At 47.9% G+C, this 21,247-nt stretch overlaps 1 protein-coding gene across 1 annotated transcript; it reads left to right on the plus strand.

The window, feature by feature from the left end:
• Positions 1-616: 616 nt before the first annotated feature.
• Positions 617-20,619, plus strand: LOC149351188 (uncharacterized). Its single transcript, XM_089580489.1, has 2 exons — positions 617-931; positions 18,196-20,619. The coding sequence occupies exon 2, from the start codon at positions 18,210-18,212 to the stop codon at positions 18,477-18,479; it is 270 nt and encodes an 89-aa protein (XP_089436615.1). The 5' UTR covers positions 617-931; positions 18,196-18,209; the 3' UTR covers positions 18,480-20,619.
• Positions 20,620-21,247: the final 628 nt, after the last annotated feature.

A 21,247-nucleotide genomic window follows, 5' to 3' on the forward strand; every position in this document is an offset into this window, starting at 1 on the left:
TAACTGACACAATTCGAAAACATGTGTCGGCAGCCGAGGGTCTTCTTCTGGCAGTAGAAAATTGGCTTTATGGCTGAGAACCTGCTTAACGTTCCGTCTGAGGCGGATTTGCGGCTGCGGCGCTACGAGGACCCCTGCACCTTTCTAAGGCAAAGCTGCGCCACGCAAATGAAAAGTGATCTCGAAGTAAGCCCACGCTTTTCGGAGATAGACCAAATTCAGCGCCAATGCTTTTGAAAGCTGAGCGATTAACACCGTTACAGCCGTAGGAAGAACCGAAAACTGAGGAGCAAGTGCCGAGAAGTTGCTCCCGGGGAAGTCCCCGGGCGGCTCCTTCCGAGCCGACGTGTCCATGTTGGGGAGGCCGGTTGCGCGCCAACACGCTGCGGCCGTGTTGCACCCGTCAGCGGCCGCGATTCACCCCGCTATCAAGAGTTGAACGTTCAAACGGGGATCAACAAAGGGCGGCAAGCAGCAAGCCGCAGCGCCGGTGCTGCCATCTTGCGTACTAGAACTTCCCCCCAACTGGTAACGCAAGTTTCTCTCCCCTGTTGTGTCTATCCTCTCCGCAGGCGCGCGCTCTCTCCGCCTGCGTATCTCGCTGCGACGCTGCTTTCCTGCTGCTGTTTTTGCGCTGGCAGTTGTTTCCGTGCCAGCCTCGCCGCACATCCTGCAAGCGAAAAGGGGGTGAGGGCCCCTTCGGGCGAGCTAGCTTGGCGGCACTCGGGCCCACTGTTTTCAGCGGGGACTGCCACGCGGGCGTGGCTGCTGGTGGGAGCGCCTTCGCACAGCTGCGGCCTGCCTCGTCGTCCACGCCGACACTTGTCGCACCAACCTCGGAAGGCATCGTCGGCGGGGGCCGCATTCTGCGCGCACCGACGCCGCACTCTTCTCGTTTCCCCCCGGCAGCCGCCCCTTGACTGCGCCACAGGTGAGTGCGAGCGGGGCCGGGCCACGCGTCTATGCGAGCTGGTCTCGCACAGGTGCGTGGCCCCGCGCATCGGTATCGCCGGCTATCGAGCTGGCGTTTCACAGGTGAAGGCGTTGCGTATCTTTATATTTTATTTTATTGCTTTTGCTGTCTCCGGCTCCGCACCACGCGAGTAACGGGCAAAAACGGCGCGAATAAGGTCAAGTCGCCGGAAATCTACCGCCTCCTTGAGCCGGCCCCAGAGCTTCGCATCGCGTGAGCGCAGTCGCGAGCGCATTAGGCGTGAGTCAAACGTTTGTACAGGTTTCGTTTAGCCTCACCTTTACGGGCAGTTAGTTGAGCAACAGGTGCAGACGTTGTTCTGCTGCTAAGCAGGCATAGCAAAATGTGTCTGCGCATGTCCCGGGTGTGTAAACTAAATACAGCGCACCCGGCTCGAGCTGAGGAAATGTGTCGGGGCAGTTCTTCGGCCATGGTCGGAGTGGTCGCTTTCAGCGACCGCGAAAGATCTGGCTGCAGACGTTTTCAGTCTGATAAACTTTACTGCTTGCTTTGTGACTTTTTTTTTTATCTCCTTGCACTGAGTAGATCCCTTGTGAGCAAAACGAGAAAAAAAAAAGAAGACTAAGCGGTGCTTCTGGACATTTTTTTCCTTTTCAGATTAATGTTTCGGTTTTTAATCTGCATGACGCCAGTTGTGTATTATCTAGTTGTTTACATCCGAAAACATGGGTTTAACTTTGGGATCGAATGTTTGTTTTCATGCCCTTTCTTTTGTTCCGACCTTCCAAAAAAGGAAAACATTTTGCTCTTAGTGTGTGTGGTCCTATTTCCTCATTTTCGAAGGACTCCCGGTCTCTTATAGCCTAAATTAAATCTAATAACATGCGTTCCCGAGTGATTATTACCCAAGAAAGGCTTATCGGCTGTGCTGACAGAAGTAGAAAATTTCAGCGATTACACTCTAACGTCAGCGAGACCCCGAACAGAGACTACTTTTGTGGGGTCAGTAAAGAGTTGTATGCAGTTTCACGCTCAGCTGCATGCGGTCACCTTGTTATCTGACATTGTACCTCGACGTGAATGCTTCCTTGCACGCGCACATTCCGCAAGGGATGCGGCACGGTAGTCCTTGTTCAAAAAGGGCTCTGAAGCGCCACTTCAGGCACCAAGTGAGCGATTTTTTTTCTGACCCTGCATCGGCCCAAGGGCGTCCGATGGTCGGTCAGAAACAATAGACACAACGAATTCTGAAGTCACACGGTAGCAGTTTCTTGTACTTGTCAAAGCGAGCTGGCGACCATATCTTCGACTTTGGCTGAACGCTACCGTAGCAGTTACATGCTCGAGCAAGCGCGAATATCGGCAGCCGAGTCTTGAGCCCGAAGCCCTCTTTCTGCCCCCCGTGCTCGCCGCGGGATCCTCGCGTCGCGGGCGCTCTTTTTTAGCCGCACGAAAAGGGAAAGCGCGGCCCACGACGACGCCTTCCTTTGCATTTGCTTTCATTTTCGCGGCTGGCGGAAGCGCTGCGGCAGCCTTCCGCCCTCCCGCGTGGCATCTGCCCGCTCTTCTCGTTTTGTGCTGCGAGCGGGGCAAGGCGGCAGGGCGCTCTGTCGCCCGCTAACCGCGCTGAGCGAAGCGGGGGCGGAGCGCGAGCAGTGGAGAACAGACCGAACAAACGAGGACATTGACGGCCGAATGATTCTGAGTGGCATATCAATGCGCTGTTGACGCTGCGTTGACGGCGGAGTCCGTGGTCTGTCGGAAGAAGCCCATTAGTGCAAACGGGTGTTCCACACGGACCTTGAGTCCGCTTTCGGAGCTCTTTGAGCGTCTGTTTTTGTTTCTTTTTCGGGTATGCACCACGAGCCGTGCATAACAGTTCAAGTGCGCGCAAGCGAAGCAGCATCTACTCTGTTGCGATATTCGTTCGCTGTCGCATGACGCTCCCCAGCGTGTGCTGGTTCTTTGCGCTGCTCCGAGGCCCTCTGCTAGCGCGCAACCATAACATAGCCCGAAGTGAAACTCCCTCCCAGTGCTCTAACAGACGCGTCGATGACACCGATACCTCTTTGTTGCTTTGTTGAGGCTGATTGATTTCGTGCTTCTAAAATTTGCACAATTATCCATTCCTTTATTCATAGATTCGTGCTGTGTCATTGCTCACTCCTAATGTATGGGGCAGCCTGACGCAACAGGGACTACGATTGAGTAACTTAATGGTTCTAATTCTCCTTCAAGGTGTAGCCAAATGAAGGTGTTTTGGCTTGTATGGTACCATTTCCGTGTGACACCAGCAAATCAGGAGTTGTAGATACTGAAAATCTCAGTCTATCGCTAGCTATGTCATAAACAACAGAAGAAAACTCAAGCGGAGAACTCGTTAGCTTGCGCCGAGATTACAATTTTTAATTAGAAATTAACTCACCTCGAAAAAGTTCATCTTTGAAAGTTTATTCTATAGTTTATTAGGCGCTAATTGCGTGCGTGACATCTCAGCAGAAACATTTAGGCATTCGATTTGTCTATCCTTAAACACTTTAAACGATTTCATTCTTAATTTTTGTTTTTACAAAGGATGTCAATGAGATTTTGTCTCTTGGATATGAGAGAAGTGAAGTCATCAAAGAGATTTTTCACCTGTAAAAGGAATGCGCTTCTTTGAAGGAAGTTAGAGAAGCGAGATCGAGGTAGTGGAGAGGGCAACAAGAAACGTCAAGGTCAGAAAGTGTGAAAAGAAAATGAGAACCTGTTTTCACTGTCGTCGACGCTTGGGCTTTTTTATTCGTTCTCGTAAAACCGTAGCGCATCAAAAGACGAAGGACGGCGACAGAGGTTCACATACACAGCGCTAACTTCCAGCAACTCTATTGGGAAAACGCACAATTGTTTGTACGTGCTTCGTTGCCACCGTATATATATATATATATATATATATATATATATATATATATATATATATATATATATATATATATATATATATAGCACAGAAAGATAAACGTACTTAGTTGCTAGAGGTAAAATGCGAAATTGAGAAACGCTTCATTTAAGTAAACATTTATTGGGAGTCGACGTTTCGGACAGAACCTGTCCTTTTTCAAGACTCCTTTTTCAAAAAGGACAGGCTCTGTCTGAAACGTCGACTCCCAATAAATGTGTACTTAAATGAAGCGTTTCTCAATTTCGTATATATATATATATATATATATATATACACACGAGGTCTGTTAGAAAAGTATCCGACTTTATTTTTTTTTTGCAAACACCTGATGGATATGAGACAAGCGCGCTTGCATCAGGCGACCTTGAACCTTCATGCGCATGCATGAATTTTTTCCCGCCTGCCGATAGCGTCAGTCGCTGGGAAGCAGCGTTTGAGTGAGGCAGTGTGCAGTGCTCTCGTCGGTTTTTTATTGCAAGGAAAATGGCGGAGTGAAAGGAGCAGCGCTACTGCAACAAATTTTGCCATAAACTTGGCGACAGCCGAGTGGAAACCATTCGAAATATTCAGACGGCTTTCGGTGAAGATGCTATGAGCAGCACACAGTTTAAGCAGTGTTACAATTGTTTTAAAGATGGCCGCACATCGGTGGAGAACGAGCCACGCTCCAATCGGCCATCAACATGCCAAAATGACCAGGTCATTGCCGAACTGAACGCTATGGTGATGCGGGACTGTCGCGTGACTATCCGAGAAATTGAGGAAGAGGTGGACATGAGCAATTTCTCCGCACATTCCATTATCACCGAAGATTTGGCCATGGAGAGAGTTGCGGCGAAATTCGTGCCGAAGCTGCTCACGGTGGAGCAAAAGCAGCTTCGTGTTGAAGTCTCACAGGACATGCTGGATTCCGCAAACATTGACCCCGACTTCATCAACATCATAATCACTAGTGACGAGTCTTGGGTGTACAGGTACGACCCGGAAACCAGATCCCAGTCGTCAGAGTGGAAGCATTCCACGTCACGAAGACTTAAGAAGGCCCGCCAATTGCGCAGCATTGTGAAAGTGATGCTGACTGCTTTCTTTGACACCCTCTGCGTGGCAGACCACGAGTACGCACTCTACAGGGTCAAACAATGACCAAAGAGTACTACAGGGATGTCCTCCGTTGCCTACGTGATGCTGTGCGGCGCAAGAACCCGGAGCTGAGGTCAACAGGAAATTGGCGCACCCATCGCGCCAATGCTCCTGCACATTCCTCGCACTCGAATCAGATTTTTTGGTGAAAAACCAGACTCCTGTAGTTCAACAGACTCCTTACTGTCCTGATATGGCCCCTGCGATTTCTGGCTGGTTCCCAAAATCAAAAGGCCATGGAAAGGAGCGCGATTTCAGACAAGGAAGAACATTATGGCTGCAACGACAGCTGAGCTAAACTCCATTCCGAAAAGGGCCTTTTCGGAATACTTCACACAATGGCAGCACCGCTGGGAGAAGTGTGTGGAGTCCCAAGTAGACTACTTTAAAGATGACTAGGTTTGCAACGCTCCAGTTATGCAAGTTTTTTTTTCAACGGCCAAAGGTCGGATACTTTTCTAACAGACCTCGTATATATATATATATACATATATATACGACTTCACTTCGGCAATGAGGCAGACAAAGCTTTATGGCGATGATGAATTAATTCTAATGATGATGCGTATTGTAATATACCGCCATAAAGTTTTGTCTGCCTCGTCTCAGAGGTCGTGTACTTCGTTGCTTTTGGGCAACACAAACACAACTGCTATTACCAATACTTCCTCAGCATGTTACTAGACTACTATAGACACACTGGGTAGATTTATTAATCTTGCTGATGTATTTAATTTAGAACCCATGTGAACACTGTTAAATCCTGCAATCGGAATATGCCATTTTAAGCACTGCGTACAAAGTTTAATGGATAAAAATGAAATGTGTTGCTAAGAAGAGGAATTTCTTGCCGTAAGCTACGGCCTGACGGCCATCTAGCGCAACCAAAGCCTCATCTTGAACCACCTTCTGCCGTTGAATAAATGTTCTCCAATCCAATCCAAAAATCTTGCTGAGTCTTGGCAAACGTTGCCGCCATGAAAGTCATGGTTCGGTTCAGTGTCAGAAAGGGCTCGGAAAGCGTTGGGGAAGGGGCAGGGAGGGGGGTGAGGCACTTTTACCAGTGTTTCCGGAAGGGGGGCGGTGCGCCTTGGCCATACGCGCGTCGGCCGCCCGTAACCAGGGAACGCAGGTTTCATTAGCCCGAGGGCGTTTTATCCTAATAGTTTTTATAGGCATAAAAATAAGCACAAGAGGCAGCGTTTCACTTGCAGCCAGATCACTTTGTCTTTGTTCGTTCGTTTGGATTTTGTTGTCTTGTTGCTTTCTTTTTCTTGTTCGTTTTGCGGAAGTATTATAAAATGCTGAATTACACACACTGCCACTAACGCACCACAGGTGAACGTAGGTGATGTCTTTGCCGAGACTAACCAGGCAGCGGCGTTTGCTTCTTAGCCGTGTATAAGGCCCTCGTCCTCACTTCTCGAAACCTTTCGATCCCTAAAGGCTGTACCCTAAAGGCTGTACTCTATGGCTGAGAAGCAAACTCCGTTACCTCCTTACTATTGGTAAAGACGGTACATAGGTGAATAACAATAAAAATACTTCAGTTGAAAGGTGATTCCTAGCTCGTTTTCTGGACTTCTGAGAAGCAGGCATGGTGCTAATTAGCTGGTTAACTGAAATCTAATAGGTAACTCGATAACTACATGTTTTGATATCTCATTGTAAGTGTGTGTATATATATATATATATATATATATATATATATATATATATATATATATATATATATATATATATATATATATATATATATATATATATATATATATATATAAGGAGGGGTGAAGATCGGATGGATCCGGTAGAACATAAACGTAATTTGGTTGACACACGGTAGAAAAACAACTTTATTCTAACGTTTCGACCAGGGTCTGGCCTTCGTCAGAGTCATGACTCTGACGAAGGCCAGACCCTGGTCGAAACGTTAGAATAAAGTTGTTTTTCTACCGTGTGTCAACCAAATTACGTTTATATATATATATATATATATATATATATAGCAAACAACGGAAGGGGAATGAGGGGCTCGTTATAAATATGACAGAAGCAAACAGCCACAGAAACTAAGGGGCACAGGGGATTTTTTAATTAATTTATTTATTTTGTGGTGTTGATCAATTTAGAAGATTACTGAATATGTTATCGCTTAAAGCTAATTGATTAGAAAAGCAGAAGAAAAAACAACCACATGCCGCCGGTGGGATCCGAACCCTCGCCGTTCGATGGCGTTCTACGTCGCACCAGCGGTGTGACGTATATATATATACACACACACATTGTGGTTGCCAAATGACGGCCTTAGATGATTAGGGGACATAAAACCCAACACAACAACAGCAAACACACATTTGTAGCTGACCGCTAACAATAGCGCTGTCAGTCTTTAGATTTCTAAAAACGCCATTTTGCTAGGCACTGCGGTGCAAGGAATTAACCGGAACCGACCGTTCTCGTTACTCCAGGAAAGCTAACTGCCTGGACTGCAGAGCCGGGCTGCGCCCCGCCGCACAACCAAGCACGTGGTAACCAGATGGGACGACTGATGTCAGCCCATACAGACAACAGAGCTTTAGCATAGCGATGACGTACCAGAGTAGGCGTATACCGCGCCAGCCGGGTGCCTCCTGCGCATGCGCGCCCCCACCTGGCCTCTGCGAATGCGCAGCAGGCATGTTTCCGCTATACGAAAGATATACGCTGGTTACGTTGTGGCGCGGTGGTAGACGCCGCTTACTGTCCCCTCTTTCCGGACTTTCGCCAGCAATAATATGCCGATGAAATGCCTTTCGCATCCAGAAACGGTATCTTAAATGTCACTAAAGGTGTTCGCTGAGACCCGTGAGGGCGCAATACTCTCCTGAATAATGGGTGACCACGAAATTAAAGCGGTTCCTCATGGCGCACGCGCTAAACACAAGCGCAGCTGTTCCTTTCAGGTTAGCGCTTTCCTCTAACCCAAATGCGTGAAAGAGCGAGCAATTAGGCCGCTTGGCGTCAGGATACGAGGCATCGCAAGTTGAACCAGAGCCCACTTTTATATGATCCTATAGCAGTTACAAAACTCCGCATCAAAATCCGGTCGTGATCTGCAGTCAGTACTGGAGGTTATCAGATGGCAGCGTCGCCCGCGAGCTTGGCACCCAGCTGCTGATGGCGCCCTATAACTAACTTATCTTGCGCCACCGCATCCATGTGTGGAACAGCCTTGGGCAGTTTATTCAAATTCCGCTAGGGGCGAGATAGTCAGCGAAGGTCAAAGCCTTGTACCAATCAGATAGCTGGATTTCGATGCACGGCCACTAATGGGGAGTTTCTCAACTGTATAACCAAAGGGCTTTGTGGTAAGCTGCATGCTTCCGTATTGCACGTGGTGGTGTTGTTCCTTCAACATGCCCGTTCTGTTAGTGGCAATAAAACGACGCTTATCCTCACTCGCTCACTGCCGACCTAACAAACGAATGGCGCACCGCGCTTTCGCTCTTTCTCGTTTTGCTGCACAGTTCGCGCGTTGAAACGAAGTTTTTTTTTTTCAAGACCACATCTCTACTTTGAGCGATGCGCTAATCCGTAGGGAAACGCCCAGGTCAGTTGTCATTGAAATACGGCAGAACTTTCAGGAGATTCTAGTAGATTTTCCGGCCCAAATACAGCCACCAGTGCTCAGAAATCAGTACCGCGCAATAATTTATTTCTACTTTTTAAGTACGTTTAAATTTATTGCGCATGAAATTAGGAGGGATGCATGAAAGAATCGTGTGGGTTTACTGGCTTACACCACTTAGAAGTCAAATCAGTGCTGCGTGGTATCTGCATGGCATCTGGACGGGGCGGCGACGGTGGCAAGGGTTTGCGGCGAGCATGCAGTGCGGCGGAATGCCAGTTTTCTCGGTCTATGGGCGCGTCCGCAGGGCAAGCAGGTTGCGCTTGGTTCACGGACGCTGGTCTGTCCAAGCTGGAGGCCTGTTGGCAAATGTGGGTCAGTGAGCTAAACTCTCAACTCCTGTCAAGGGACTTGACACACAAACACGGGGGTCCAGCTTTCACTGCACATATCATTTGAAGGATACGACAAAGAGTATTGGAATTATTGTTTTTTTTTCAATCGCTGTAAGATGCTACGTGGAGAGTTAACAGTACAGACTGGTAGTGTGTGTAACCGCGCTGGTAGACTGGTAGTGTGTACCCCGCCCCCCCCCCCCGCGAGAATCACACTTGCTGGCACAAGCCTGAAAAGGGTCACTGCAGGGCGCATATTCACATTCCTCTATGGCGACGTTCAGTTACGCAAGTATTTTCACGCGTGCTTACTTGGTGTATCTCGTTTTGCGATCATTGTTAAGTTTAGGCATGTGACGGCATGAAGCGTTGGCTTACGGGTTTGAGCTGAGTTAAGTTTCCTGCCTAATGCGAATAAAACTAAAAGCTATGAATCTAGCTGTGCCAGATTCATTCAAATGCACCGAGAAGGGAATGCAGGTACGCTCTTTGTCGGACAAGCACGGCGTACACTTGCGCGCACGTATCGTAGAACCGGTTAGCTGCGCGTAAAGGCCGTGGTAGATGGAGTTGTTTTTCTGCGTTGCTCCACGCGGCCTGCCCACGCGTCGAAAGCGGCTGCCGTTTACGCAGTCCGACAAAGGCAGCAAAACCCGTGACGGAGAACAGCTGCGAGAGCGAGGCGCGCATTTCAATGCCATACACTGTCCACCTCCGGTCAGGCCACGTCGCATCAAAGCGCATGAAGAGAACAGCTCGAATATGCTTCTTGTCTGTGGGCCTCTGCGAAATTAACAAAATTGTATCTGTACTACGGAAAACTACTTGGCCATTGTTTTTCACCCTCATCTGCGACGAACTTCTTAAATTTTCATCTGATCTCTGCGCGCCGGAAAACTGAATATTTAGATCTTCTCTATACTCTATTGTTCATTCATCTTGTCGCCTTTCGGAAAATAATTATCTCCTTATCCACAGTGTCAGCAAGTAGGCGTCATCACATTCTTAATATCCAACCTATTCTGCAGGTGATAACGCCTTCGAATACAGCTTCTTTGTTTAGACTGTAGAGTATTGATACTTAAATTGTTCTTGGCAGCATTTAATGATTATATTTCCGGACTTTTTGTCTGCTATTGAGTCATGTGAACATTTTGACGTGTACTGACATGATCAGTAAACACCGGCTGTGTTTAACTAGATGTTACTGTTTACTGGCATTTCTAGAACCACTGCGATTAACTTCCAAGCGGTAATAACTGTCAATGGCCTCATATACTGACGTTATCTGACTAAGGAAAGGCAAATGCGTACGTACGTAGGCGTACGTAAGTACGTACGTACGCAAATGCGTACGTAGTTTTTATGGCGTACGTATTTTGTGCGGGCTAGAGGTGGCAGGTACGCATCGGCATACTGAGAGTTTGGTTGCTGATTTATATCTGTGACGCATTTAACAGGGGAGGATGGAGCATAAAGATCGGATAGAGCGCTCTGCGCCTGGTAAGGTCTTCCAGATAGGGTAACATTGTGCAGAAAATGCATGTTTTTCTTATGAGAAAACGACTTAAGGCCGGCATACATAGAGCGTTTTAATTACGGCTGCAAATCAGGGATTTCCGCCCGACGGCGCGCACTCGACGCCCAGCATCGAGAAAAACGCCCGCCGCTGCCGATCTGGTTCCGCCAGATATTGACGCGCGGCGTCCGGTGAGACCGGAATTGGTAGCTGCAGCAAGCCAATAGCAGCGCAGAAAGCCCGTTCTTCCGGTTTGGCTGCCTGTGCGTGCCGTCATCAGCATGGCCGACGAACTACGCAGTGATTTCGGCATGGAAATGTTATTATCGTGAAAATAAACGCTACATCAGACATGAAATATCGCTTTTTTTTTTAGAACATGGCCGTACCTTGGATCTAAATGCCTGCATTTCCTTCCTGAAGCGAATGTGTCGAAGAAAACCGCAGCCGGTGGTGTCCGCGGCTGAGCGGGCGCCCAAAGGTGCGCGACGCCATGCATTCGAGCACGCAAATTCTTATAGATACTCATGCACGCGTGCTAAAGCAAGTACACTGGTGTCGAAGTGAACACTTTCGTGATTTTAACAGGAGAGTCAGCGTCGCTGCTCTCACCGACCTAAGAGCTCAATGGTATTTGCCACTTGTTGATCGCAATTGCTTTCGCGTCGAGGGACACGCGGCGGCGCGCCCGTGTTTCTTCGCTCCGTTCATCTCCCGCCTAGCGTCGCGCCACCACGGCGTTTTCTGCCGCGCGAATATCGTCGAAAAAAACGTCGCACGTATCCCGGGCTTTACCCGTGCGGAACCACCCTCTTCTTCGCATCCACAGTTAGGTCTCCAAGTGGTAACTTGCTAACGTGGCAAGTGGAATAATATAAGAACGCTTTTCTGACATTTCAATAGAAAAGTAGTCCTTCTTGTTAGCAGTATTTCAAATGAATATCATTTTGCCCCCTTTCTTTCCGAAATTTTGCTGTAATAGGGACAGCTAACACTGAATAGCTACTGTAAATGAAGGAGCTGACTGTGTCTCAGTCTACATGCAGCTATGCAGAGGGCCTCTGTGCCTGGGCGGCAGCATTCCATTTAGTTCGCCATTCGGAAGTCTGGTGGTTAAAGCAACAGGCTGCTATCGCTTTCGCTGCGATAACCGCAGTGGTGGCTCAAGTGGCTATGGTGCCCGACTGCTGACCCGAAAGACGCGGGTTCGATCCCGGCTGCGGCATTCGTATTTCGATGGAAGCGAAATTCTAGAGGCCCGTGTGCTGTGCGATGTCAGTGCACTTTAAAGAACCCCAGGTTGTCGAAATTATCCGAAACCCTCCACTACGGCGTACCTCGTTGCCTGAGTCGCTTTGGAAGGTCAAACCCCATAAAACCAAACTTTCACTGCGGTTGTTAGAATAGTTAAAAACCACGTATAAATATATTAAACATTTTCTGCCACTGACAATACGCTTACACCCGATTTCTTGAAAGCAAGAAAAACACATAGGCTGCGCGACAGTAGCGAGCGCTCTCCCTTGTTCTAAGGGCGGCGTCGCGGCCGCAGCAAGGAGAGAGCGCTGTGCAAACACTGCACGGCAGCGGACGGCGCGTCACAATCTCGCCTCTTAGCACGTAGTACGCAGTAGCTCGCTCCTGCAAGGGCGTGAAAAGGGGCTCTCCGCGGCGAGGCCGCCTCGCACGACCGCCGACACAGGTGTGCGCCCAACGACGCCGACCGCAGCTGTTCCTCACGAAGCCTGCGCGGCTGCTTTATGGCCGCGCACTGAGAGGAACCGGCCGCCGCCCGATAAGCGAAATTCCGGCCGGCGAAGCAACGGCGTGGATCCTGGAACGCGGGTCGCCTTACGTGCAAACGTGCTGCAGGTAGCGGTGCGCAGACTAGGCTATGGTAGGCGACAGAAGACGTTTCTCGTGAACTTTGCGCACTGCAAACGCGGGGCTTTGGCGAGGCGCTGCTCCCACGTCGTCGCACTGTGGTTGCGTTTGAGGGCGTTGGCGTGAAACGCCGCCTAAGAGACTGCGGCTTGCCTGGCCAAGAAGATAACACACGCCGCTTCGCAAACGTTATTCGCACTATGAAGATATTGGCCCGAAAATGCGGCGACAATAAACTCTGCGCCTTGAACAGCCTCGGCGTTGTGGAGGCAGTCCAAAGCAAACAGTGAGTCCTCTATGGAATGAGGGACTGCGGTCTCTCCAAGGGATACGGTACGCAACAAACAAGGGCGGTGAGATCTGAACGATGCATTTCTCTAACTTTCTGCGTCCAAAAAGGTGGAGCAGTGTGTTCTTCCCGGCGAAAATTTCTTACGTGAGGGGGAGATAACATGTGACCAGAAGGAGCTGAGCGAAACAGCTGTCCCCTTCCGTCTGGCAACGTCTGAACAGCACGGCTTTGCACAGAAGGAGGAATACGTAATACAGTATGAATAACAGTTTGAGGAGGTGCAAAACCAGCTACGGTATGATAACTGCACATTTTAAGCCACAGTGTTAAGCGAAAGCACAAAAATATATCGCAGTGTAATCGGAAAATGTTGAGAAATCAACGGCACTAGCCTTATATTGCTGCATAGAAGGTGAGCAGTTTCTTGCATGTAGTTGTGAACTGATTAAAATTAACAGCTAGATATGTGCTTAAGGTGGCGAGGTAAACCTTTTATGAGATTAGGAAGTTTGTGGGGATGAAGTGGCCGCAATTGGCGCAAGGGAGGGTTAATAGTAGCAATAGCATGGTGCTTTGGGACAGTTGGTTCCCACCATGGTGTCGGGAAAATTCGCAGCACAAATGAAACGCAGACTCAAGAGCAGGAACAGACAACACAGCACCATCCTGTCTTGTTTGTTCCTGCCCTTATATGTGCTTTTCATTTGTGCTGCAATTTTTTTTTTACATCGTTAATCGGAGGCCGGTGGAAGAGGTCGTCATCTGCAGTGGGCGTAATTGAGCTTGGGATGCCGATTACGATGACGATTATTATGGTGTGGTGGTGATGATGAACTCCTATCTGCATTGTAGAGAGAGAAAGAATAACGGAAAGCAAGGGAGGTTAACACCGTAGAAGCTTATGCAGTTGGTGCTGTTTTGTACCATGCTCCAAGTTGTGCGATCTTTTCGGGTGTACCAACAGTTTTAGTACACTGTACACACAAATACCTCGCCACTCAGTGAACCGCACATGTTAACCGCACATAAACCGCATAGTAAAAAAAGTTCATTCAATGCATGAACAACATAACGGTTGTTTGCTTCTTTCGCTTGTGGCTTAGGAATGCACTGTACTCTGATTTTTTACTTTTCTCGAGACAACATAGCTGGGGACATAGAACTTTTTTCCACAAAATGACTCTTTCACTAAACACAAGGCATGTATGCTCGAAACAAAGCTGCGGAACAATTTCCTAACATCGTGCAGCTGCCGCAGCTAAAATTGCCTCGCCCTGTTAACACTTCCGTCTCGACAGGGCACCCTTGCGGGCGTTGCTAAACGCGCCTTGAGCGACGGCCCCGCCGGACCTGGCTCTGTGCCCGCCCGACGGGTGTGAGCGGAGCAGCGGCTCATAATAAAAACAAAACGCTGACGCTGGTCGGGTTTTAACTTCAGTAGTCGTGGTCGGTTTACTTCCTTTTGGTTAAATGGAGAACACAGGTAGAGCTCTCGGCAGATGAAACACAGTTGCGCAGTCTTTCTAAATATTTCTCCCAAAAGGAATGTGCTTACTTGAGGAGTGCTTCTAAAAAATAACCCTGTGTGTGTGATGTGTATATTGTCATTTTCTATTTTTTTTCCTGGTAGACCCGTGTAGACCAGCTTATTTAGTATTTTGTTCGTTTATTTGTTTTTTAACAAATATTTTTGCAGTTTTAGCTGTTTTTTCATGTTAGGATTTTTAAATAAAATTCTTCGGGGCTACTTTCAATAAAACTTTTCCATCCATCCTGGCATTAGCGCGCCGTATGTGAGAGTCGTTGAAAATAAAATTGTACCTCTGTGCGCCTTCCTTATTCGGGAATATTGGAGAATGCACTCACGAGGGCATGATCCAAAACAAGATAAAAAAAAACGGCATATCGTTGTGTCCTATGATTCACCAAACATTGAGACCGCTTTGCACGCTGGTACAGGCGTCCCTTGCTGCTTTCAGCACGCTGCAAGTGCTGAGAGGACAGGGAGTATGCGAAAGGGCAGCTTTAACAAGCTGTGGTTTATAGCCAGCCAAGTCTAGAGGAAGCGACCAGAACAACTTTATTGTCATTTACGCTCCAAACAAGAACCATCTGTCTTTTTCTTTAAGGAGGTGAAAATGAGTTTTTTGTTTTCATCCAACTTGCTACTGAAACGAGGTGCGCCTTCCACTCATCACAGCATCCGCTTTCCGCCAACAGGCTAAGCTCATTTAAATGCACAGTTGTGTTATATGTTGCCCCCTACAAGAGCACTATATTACGCTTAGCGGACCATATAGCTGCTGCACGATCTAACCAACAACTTAGCGTCTGCTTCAAGTGTTCGCCGTTTTTTTTTATTATTACACTCGCTGTGAGCACCCGTTGTAGCTATGCCTGTCTGTACGCTTCCTAACTTTGTATCTTCGGCGCATATTACTAGGGCCTCGAATACTTTTAAGAAATTGCAGCATTCTGTTATTCGTTCACGCCCAGCTGTCGCATGCAGGAGCACGATTCTGGTACAACGGAGACATCTGCCGAAATAGTATACGACGGCAGTGAACAGAGCCAGTCACACCCGAACAGCGCAAAAAACAACGAAACTGCTAGAAAAAAAAAATGAAAGAAAAAAATCTCCGGGTAGCACGCTTACAGTTTGGTGCACTTATGAGGACAGTGGCGAAATTTCTCGTGTGTTAAAAGAAGCAATAATGCAAAGATTTAAAGGGCACTGGGTAAACAAACTGGTGTAAACGCAGCGATTCCATCTGGCAGAGCCGTGATTAACTCGCCTAATCAATGTTAACACTGCGTTGTGCTGCACATGTAACCCGCAGGAACGGCACTCAAGGACTCTAAAATTGTCGTTAACTCCTTTTTTTTTTCCTCCTTCCTCTAAGTCAAATTTTAACTAGATTTTCGAGCGTTGATGTTGCAGTTCAGGCTTCTGCTAAAGACAAGACAACGTTTCGCATGGCCACAGATGCTATAGAGCTAGCAGTCTTCTGTTTTGCGTTTAATTTCACTTACTTTGCTTCTCCATTTCGCTGCTCTTTTGAGCGGCGTTGCTTTTCATCCCGTGTTCTTGCACTGTTATTTTTCACGGCGTTCACACATTTGCGGAACAGATAGAAAGGGATCGGCTGTTATCATAAATAGCACGGGGACGATTTTTCTTGCCCTATACCTCTTTGTGAAGGGTCACAAACTGCTAGCTGGAAAGCAGTGAAGGTTTCTGTGATATTCTTCTGCCGTAGCCATGGGTTACAAGCCCTCTAGGAGTTGTAAAGCGATAAACCTTTCACGTGGGGAGTGCTACGCGTACTGCATAATTACTTCATACGTTGTTTATCAAGATGGATGCGACTGGTATCAGGGAAGACATTTCTTCCTCCCAGATCCTCAGTATTAAAGAAGCCAACAGTCACCGAAACTGAGGAATGTTTCCGTTTTTTTTTTTTAATTCGTGGTGTTGATCGTGGAGCAGCGTAATCATTTTATGGCAGAAAATTATTGACTAAACAGTAGAAGAAAAAACAACCGCATGCCTTCACTCGGAACCAAGCCCAGGACCTCTACAGTATGCCACGTACTGTGCTCTACCAACTGAGCTATAGCGGCGGCTGTCCGATCTCGTACATTCGGGGGTATTTATGTTGCATGTAAACGAACCTTGAGAGTGTTCAACAGCTTCACCCTCGTCCATAGCGACAGACATAGAACGTCCTGCATTAACGCGAGTGTCACGTAGAACGTCATCGAACGGTGAGGACGGAAGCTGTGAGAACCCTCTTATGCTACCTATGACATCAAGACTGCCAGAACTGATGCCTTCGTTAAGCAGTTGAGCAGACAAGGGAAGAGAAGTGTGGGGCTCATTATGACATACGTGTTAAAGAAGCCAACAGTCACCGTAACCAGGGAAGACATTGGAGAACGTTTCCATGGTTTTTTTTTGTTTTTAATTGATGGTGTTGATCAAAGGGACATTATTAGTGTAATCATTTTATGGCAGAAAGGTGTCTGCAGAGGTGGCGTTTGTTATAAAACGCACGGAAATTAGTGTGATCAGACAAACACAAATGCATTTTTAATATTATCTTCCTTGTTGCATTTGCATACTTAAAACCTGATGAAATCAGACGATGGAACCCATCCATATCGCTACGCATACTCTCCTTCACCCTCCCAACCACCACTCCTTTTTTGTGCGCGTTCGTGCTTTTAGCATCTGTGCGTGTCTTCTTCTGCTTGGTAACATTGACCCACGTAAAGATAGTGTGTGCCATTCAACATCCGCCTGAGTGACATGAGATACTAATGCAGGCTATGTTACGTTGAATGAAACGGATCAATAGTCAAAGGGTGCAAATGTTACTTCTCCAGCGGCTCAAGCATGACGAAGGGGCTTCTAAAGCAACAAAATCAGGTAAATCATGACACGCTAGCACTGCTTCTCGCCCAGTTGACTGATGGAACTCGCAATAGAGCGCTCAATATGAACTGCGGGTAATGAGAATGGGGAGGGGACCCCGTAGGAGTGGTACACGACGGTGCCACAGCGAGCAAGCATTTTTACAACTACTGGACCGCAGGTTTTTGACAAGGTTTGTTGCCATTTTATGGGACAATGTCGGCTGCTAAGCTTAACGGTTTCGGGCAGATCTCTGGTGCGTGCAGATGCACTCGGTTCGAGTACGCCATGCGGACGTTTCGCTCGCGGGCCGCGTTGTGTACTTTCCATGGCGCGTCCGTGTGAAACGAGGGAGGCGTGGTCATGCGGCGGCGCGTTCGTTTCTTCCTCTTTTTTTTTTAATGCCACACCTGGGAGCTCTCATGGAAGGCTGTTTCGCGTTCCTGCAGAGTAACGACCACCGTGGTCTGTGAACGCGCAACTTGAGTGTCGTTACGGGGTTTGGTCAGTGAGGTCGAGCGGAATGCGCTATTTCTGCCCGCGGGACAGGCTTCACGGACTGAACTCACCATTTGCGTCGTGCGGAATGGCTGCTGACGTCCAAACTTAAACACGCACTGAAATTTCATGGTTCGAGCGTTTCCATACGCGTTACTGCGAAGGCGACAACGCTCCGCGGCTTGAATGATGCCTCTGCGGCGGAAAAATATGAACCGTGCACTCGCGGTACAAATGGATGTATTCACGCCTACGCGAAATCCCCGAGGAGAAATACAAATTCGGGACGCTGAATACGCACCGCGAGACCATTCATCTACAGCTCTTAACCTTTGTGCAAGGCGTCATCTTTTCTCCCGTGCCTTCCACCTGATCTCATTTTTCACTCCTTCGCGGGGAGCTGAAGTGTGAAGCGTCCGTTAGTTTTTCTGCGAACCCCCGCAGCCGCCGTTCAAGTGCGCCACGCCTTGCGCAGGAGCACTGCCGCAGCCGCAATAGGTGTGCGGCGCGCAAGCTTTTGTGACGCGGTGCTCCGAACTGTAGGAAGACTGCAAAAACCTCTTCGCAGGCGGGTGAATCGCGATGGCCAGCTCCGGGGGCGCCAAGGTGTGCTGGATGGTGGTGTGGCTTCTGCTGCTCATCTTCGCCGCCTTCTGGGTGGCCGCGTTCGCCGCCTTCTGGTATATCCTGGTGTACGTGCTGGTGCCCTGCGTGCCGGCCGCCAAGGACGTGGCCGCGCTGCTCCACCGCGGCGTGCTGCTGCCCTACTTCTGCTCAGACAACCTGGTCAACGGCAGGGACCTCAACAGCGGCGTCCAGTTCATATGCTCGGGCGGCACGGTGCCCACCTGAGCGTTGGACGCCCGTGGCTACAGACTGCCGAGACGACGGCACGCCGTGTGTGTGTGTGTGTCCTCCTCCCCCTGCTCTTCCCCATCGCCCCGGAGCACCCGCTCCGCGCGCAGCTTACTCCATTGCTCAGCCGAGCATCCCACAAAAGAAAACGGAAACAAAGAGCACGTCCGCCTTGTGTGCCTATATTTATGCAGTCTTCCAATTGAGAACGTCCCATCGCCGAGCTGTGAGGGCACTCAACCGTAACCAATGTTGCAGTCGTCTACAGAAGGGCCGCGAGAGTGTGACAACAGGGCAGAAGAAAGAAAGAAAAATTTTGACTAATCACTGTTCACATTTTTTGTCCCGGTGGCATGGGCGTCTAAGTGAATGTCCATTTAGTATTTTTAATTTGAATTTTTGTTGGCAGAAATCTCGGAGCAGCTTTGTGGCTTATTCGCAGAAATGGTAGTATATTAATTAGCTTTTATTTACTGCCTCATGCAAAAGTGTTCCACACGAGGTGTTGTGTACAGCTTCGCAATTACCTCTAATTCCGTTAGTTTTGCGGACGCTTTACGTCGTACTTTGTGAGGAAGCTCTCTGTTAGCATTGCAGACAGTTCCTCTCGCTCGGGAACAAGGTATGGCCACAAGACAGGTGCGTACGAAAGAAAAGGCTTTGCGCACTCGGTTGGTTGCGTTCATTGTGCAACAAGACGGCCAACTGGATGCATGGTGCGAGGATATCAGACTCCTTACCACGACAACTAAATTCACCCTTGCAGATTTTGCCTGCAAGTTTATCTGGCAGGTAGCAAATCTCCTTTTGTGCTTTACAAGTAACAGGAAAGATTATCTCATGGCATAGTATTTATTTCCGAAACGAAAGATGGTCAGAAACTTGCATCTTTTTCTGCTGTTCTCTCTATCTCATTTTTGCAAGTGGAACATGCGTAGGTGTTTAGGTGGGTCGGGAACGTGCATATATGCTATGTGTTTTCTTTGAGGCCTAACTTGATTTTGCACTCAGTCTCTGTGGGCTGCCAGTCAAGTGGTACTTTTTAAACATTTTTTGCTCCCATACATTGGTGCATGAATCGTGTGTGTTTTTACGTGCATTTTCATGTGTCATTTTGGCCTTAAATGTGGTTGTTACCCATTTTGTGCGGTTCCTCGAATGCCTATGGGGAGGAAGCGCGCAGCTTGGCGAGATAGTCACGGACAGAACGACCTGTGTCTTGACACCCTGGTTCCAGGTTGAAGGGGATGACTAAACATATAGCCGCAATGCGTGGCCTTCTGCTAGTAGCATTAGCAACTGTTAAGCGGTCTCACTTAAATCGTCGTAAAATACCGAGCAAACACACTCATTCCGCCACCTCGTTAACCTTTCCTTCTGTAATTTATACAGTGAAATTTTGGCGAAGTGAACTTGCCTGTGAGCGCCAAACAGCGATTGTTGTCTTTTCAAGCACATTGGAAAGAGGAAGTGCGTTGTTTTCCTTGTCATTGTTGAAAATTTCTTTGAGGCGGAGTTCAGATGTACCTGATGCCTCTCGCGTTTTTATGATACTGAAGATGAAAGCGCAGTTACGTTTGTCTGCTTTTAGGCTCGTTACCTTCACGAGAGCGAAAGCACACTTCTTTATTGAGCGCATGCTGCAGAAACGAGGGAGATAAAGGAATAAATCTCGCTCGATATATTACGATCTGCGGCGGTATATCACTGCACGTACAAATACAGGATTGACCTTTATGTCGGTCTGCTATACTTTTGGGCCGTTCGAAGGGCAAAATATGCATTGAACGAGAACACCACCTGACTATATAGTTCAGTTTTACATATGTGAATAAAGTTGTTATAAAGGAAAATTTTATATGAAACTTCACAGATCGTATCGTAAGGAATGATTGCAAGGACGGGGTGCGAGGATCTAACAAGGACGGACGCTAGTATATCACAGACTGTGCGATCATTGGGTGGGCTTTTCAAATGAGAGCGAGGAAATAAAAATTGCACGCCCAACGGCGGAAAGTGGCGAGGTCACTGCCATTTGAGGTATGGCGAGTCAAGTGTTGTTTCCTGTCTTGGTTTGAGGTATCACAATGTTGTGTGAACATGTCAGTGCAGAACGAATTAAACTGTGTGTTGTTCACTTTCATGTCCTCTTTCATTATCTGCAAAGATCATTTTATGTGAAATAAAGCCCAAGTAAGATGCGTTTATCTGTGTGCGAATTCCGTAAAGGCAGATTCTAACACACACAAAAAAATGGCTCTTTTGCCTCTTTCCTGTACTAATCTGAAGTGGGCTTTAGTTCAAAATACCATAAACATGTCATGTGCTTATTGTATAGCCAGTGTTTCATATAGGAAGATTTGAGAAGAAACTGCCTTCGAAGGCTGTATTTTGTGTATTACAGTGCAAAACGTTCGGAGTCTTTTTTACAGATTACGGTGTCTTGAAGTGCAAAGGCATTTCTACACCATTTATGCCTGCTGTGACAAACCTAGACGATAACGCATCACTTCGAATGTCTAATGATGACAGACCAGCAATTGTCTCTCTTACTTTAGGGCTGTGCTCAGCCGCCACCTACGCATCAGCCAAATTTCAGGATGCTCAGTCAGTTATTCAAGGCGGGACGAGTATAGGTTTGTTTCTATTAATGATTAGAGATACATCATGTACAAACATTCAAGCTGCCAGAGGATCAACAAAGTGATGAACTGGTCAGGATGCGTGCTTGCCATTGCTTTTGTGCTAAGCAGAGCTTTCAACGC

Source organism: Amblyomma mixtum, chromosome 3, assembly GCF_055824585.1.
Source record: "Amblyomma mixtum isolate Tamu chromosome 3, ASM5582458v1, whole genome shotgun sequence".
Lineage (NCBI taxonomy): Eukaryota > Metazoa > Arthropoda > Arachnida > Ixodida > Ixodidae > Amblyomma > Amblyomma mixtum.

Coding starts and splice junctions, on each gene's coding strand:
- LOC149351188 (XM_089580489.1), top strand. CDS start 18,210: ATGGCCAGCTCCGGGGGCGCCAAGGTGTGCTGGATGGTGGTGTGGCTT.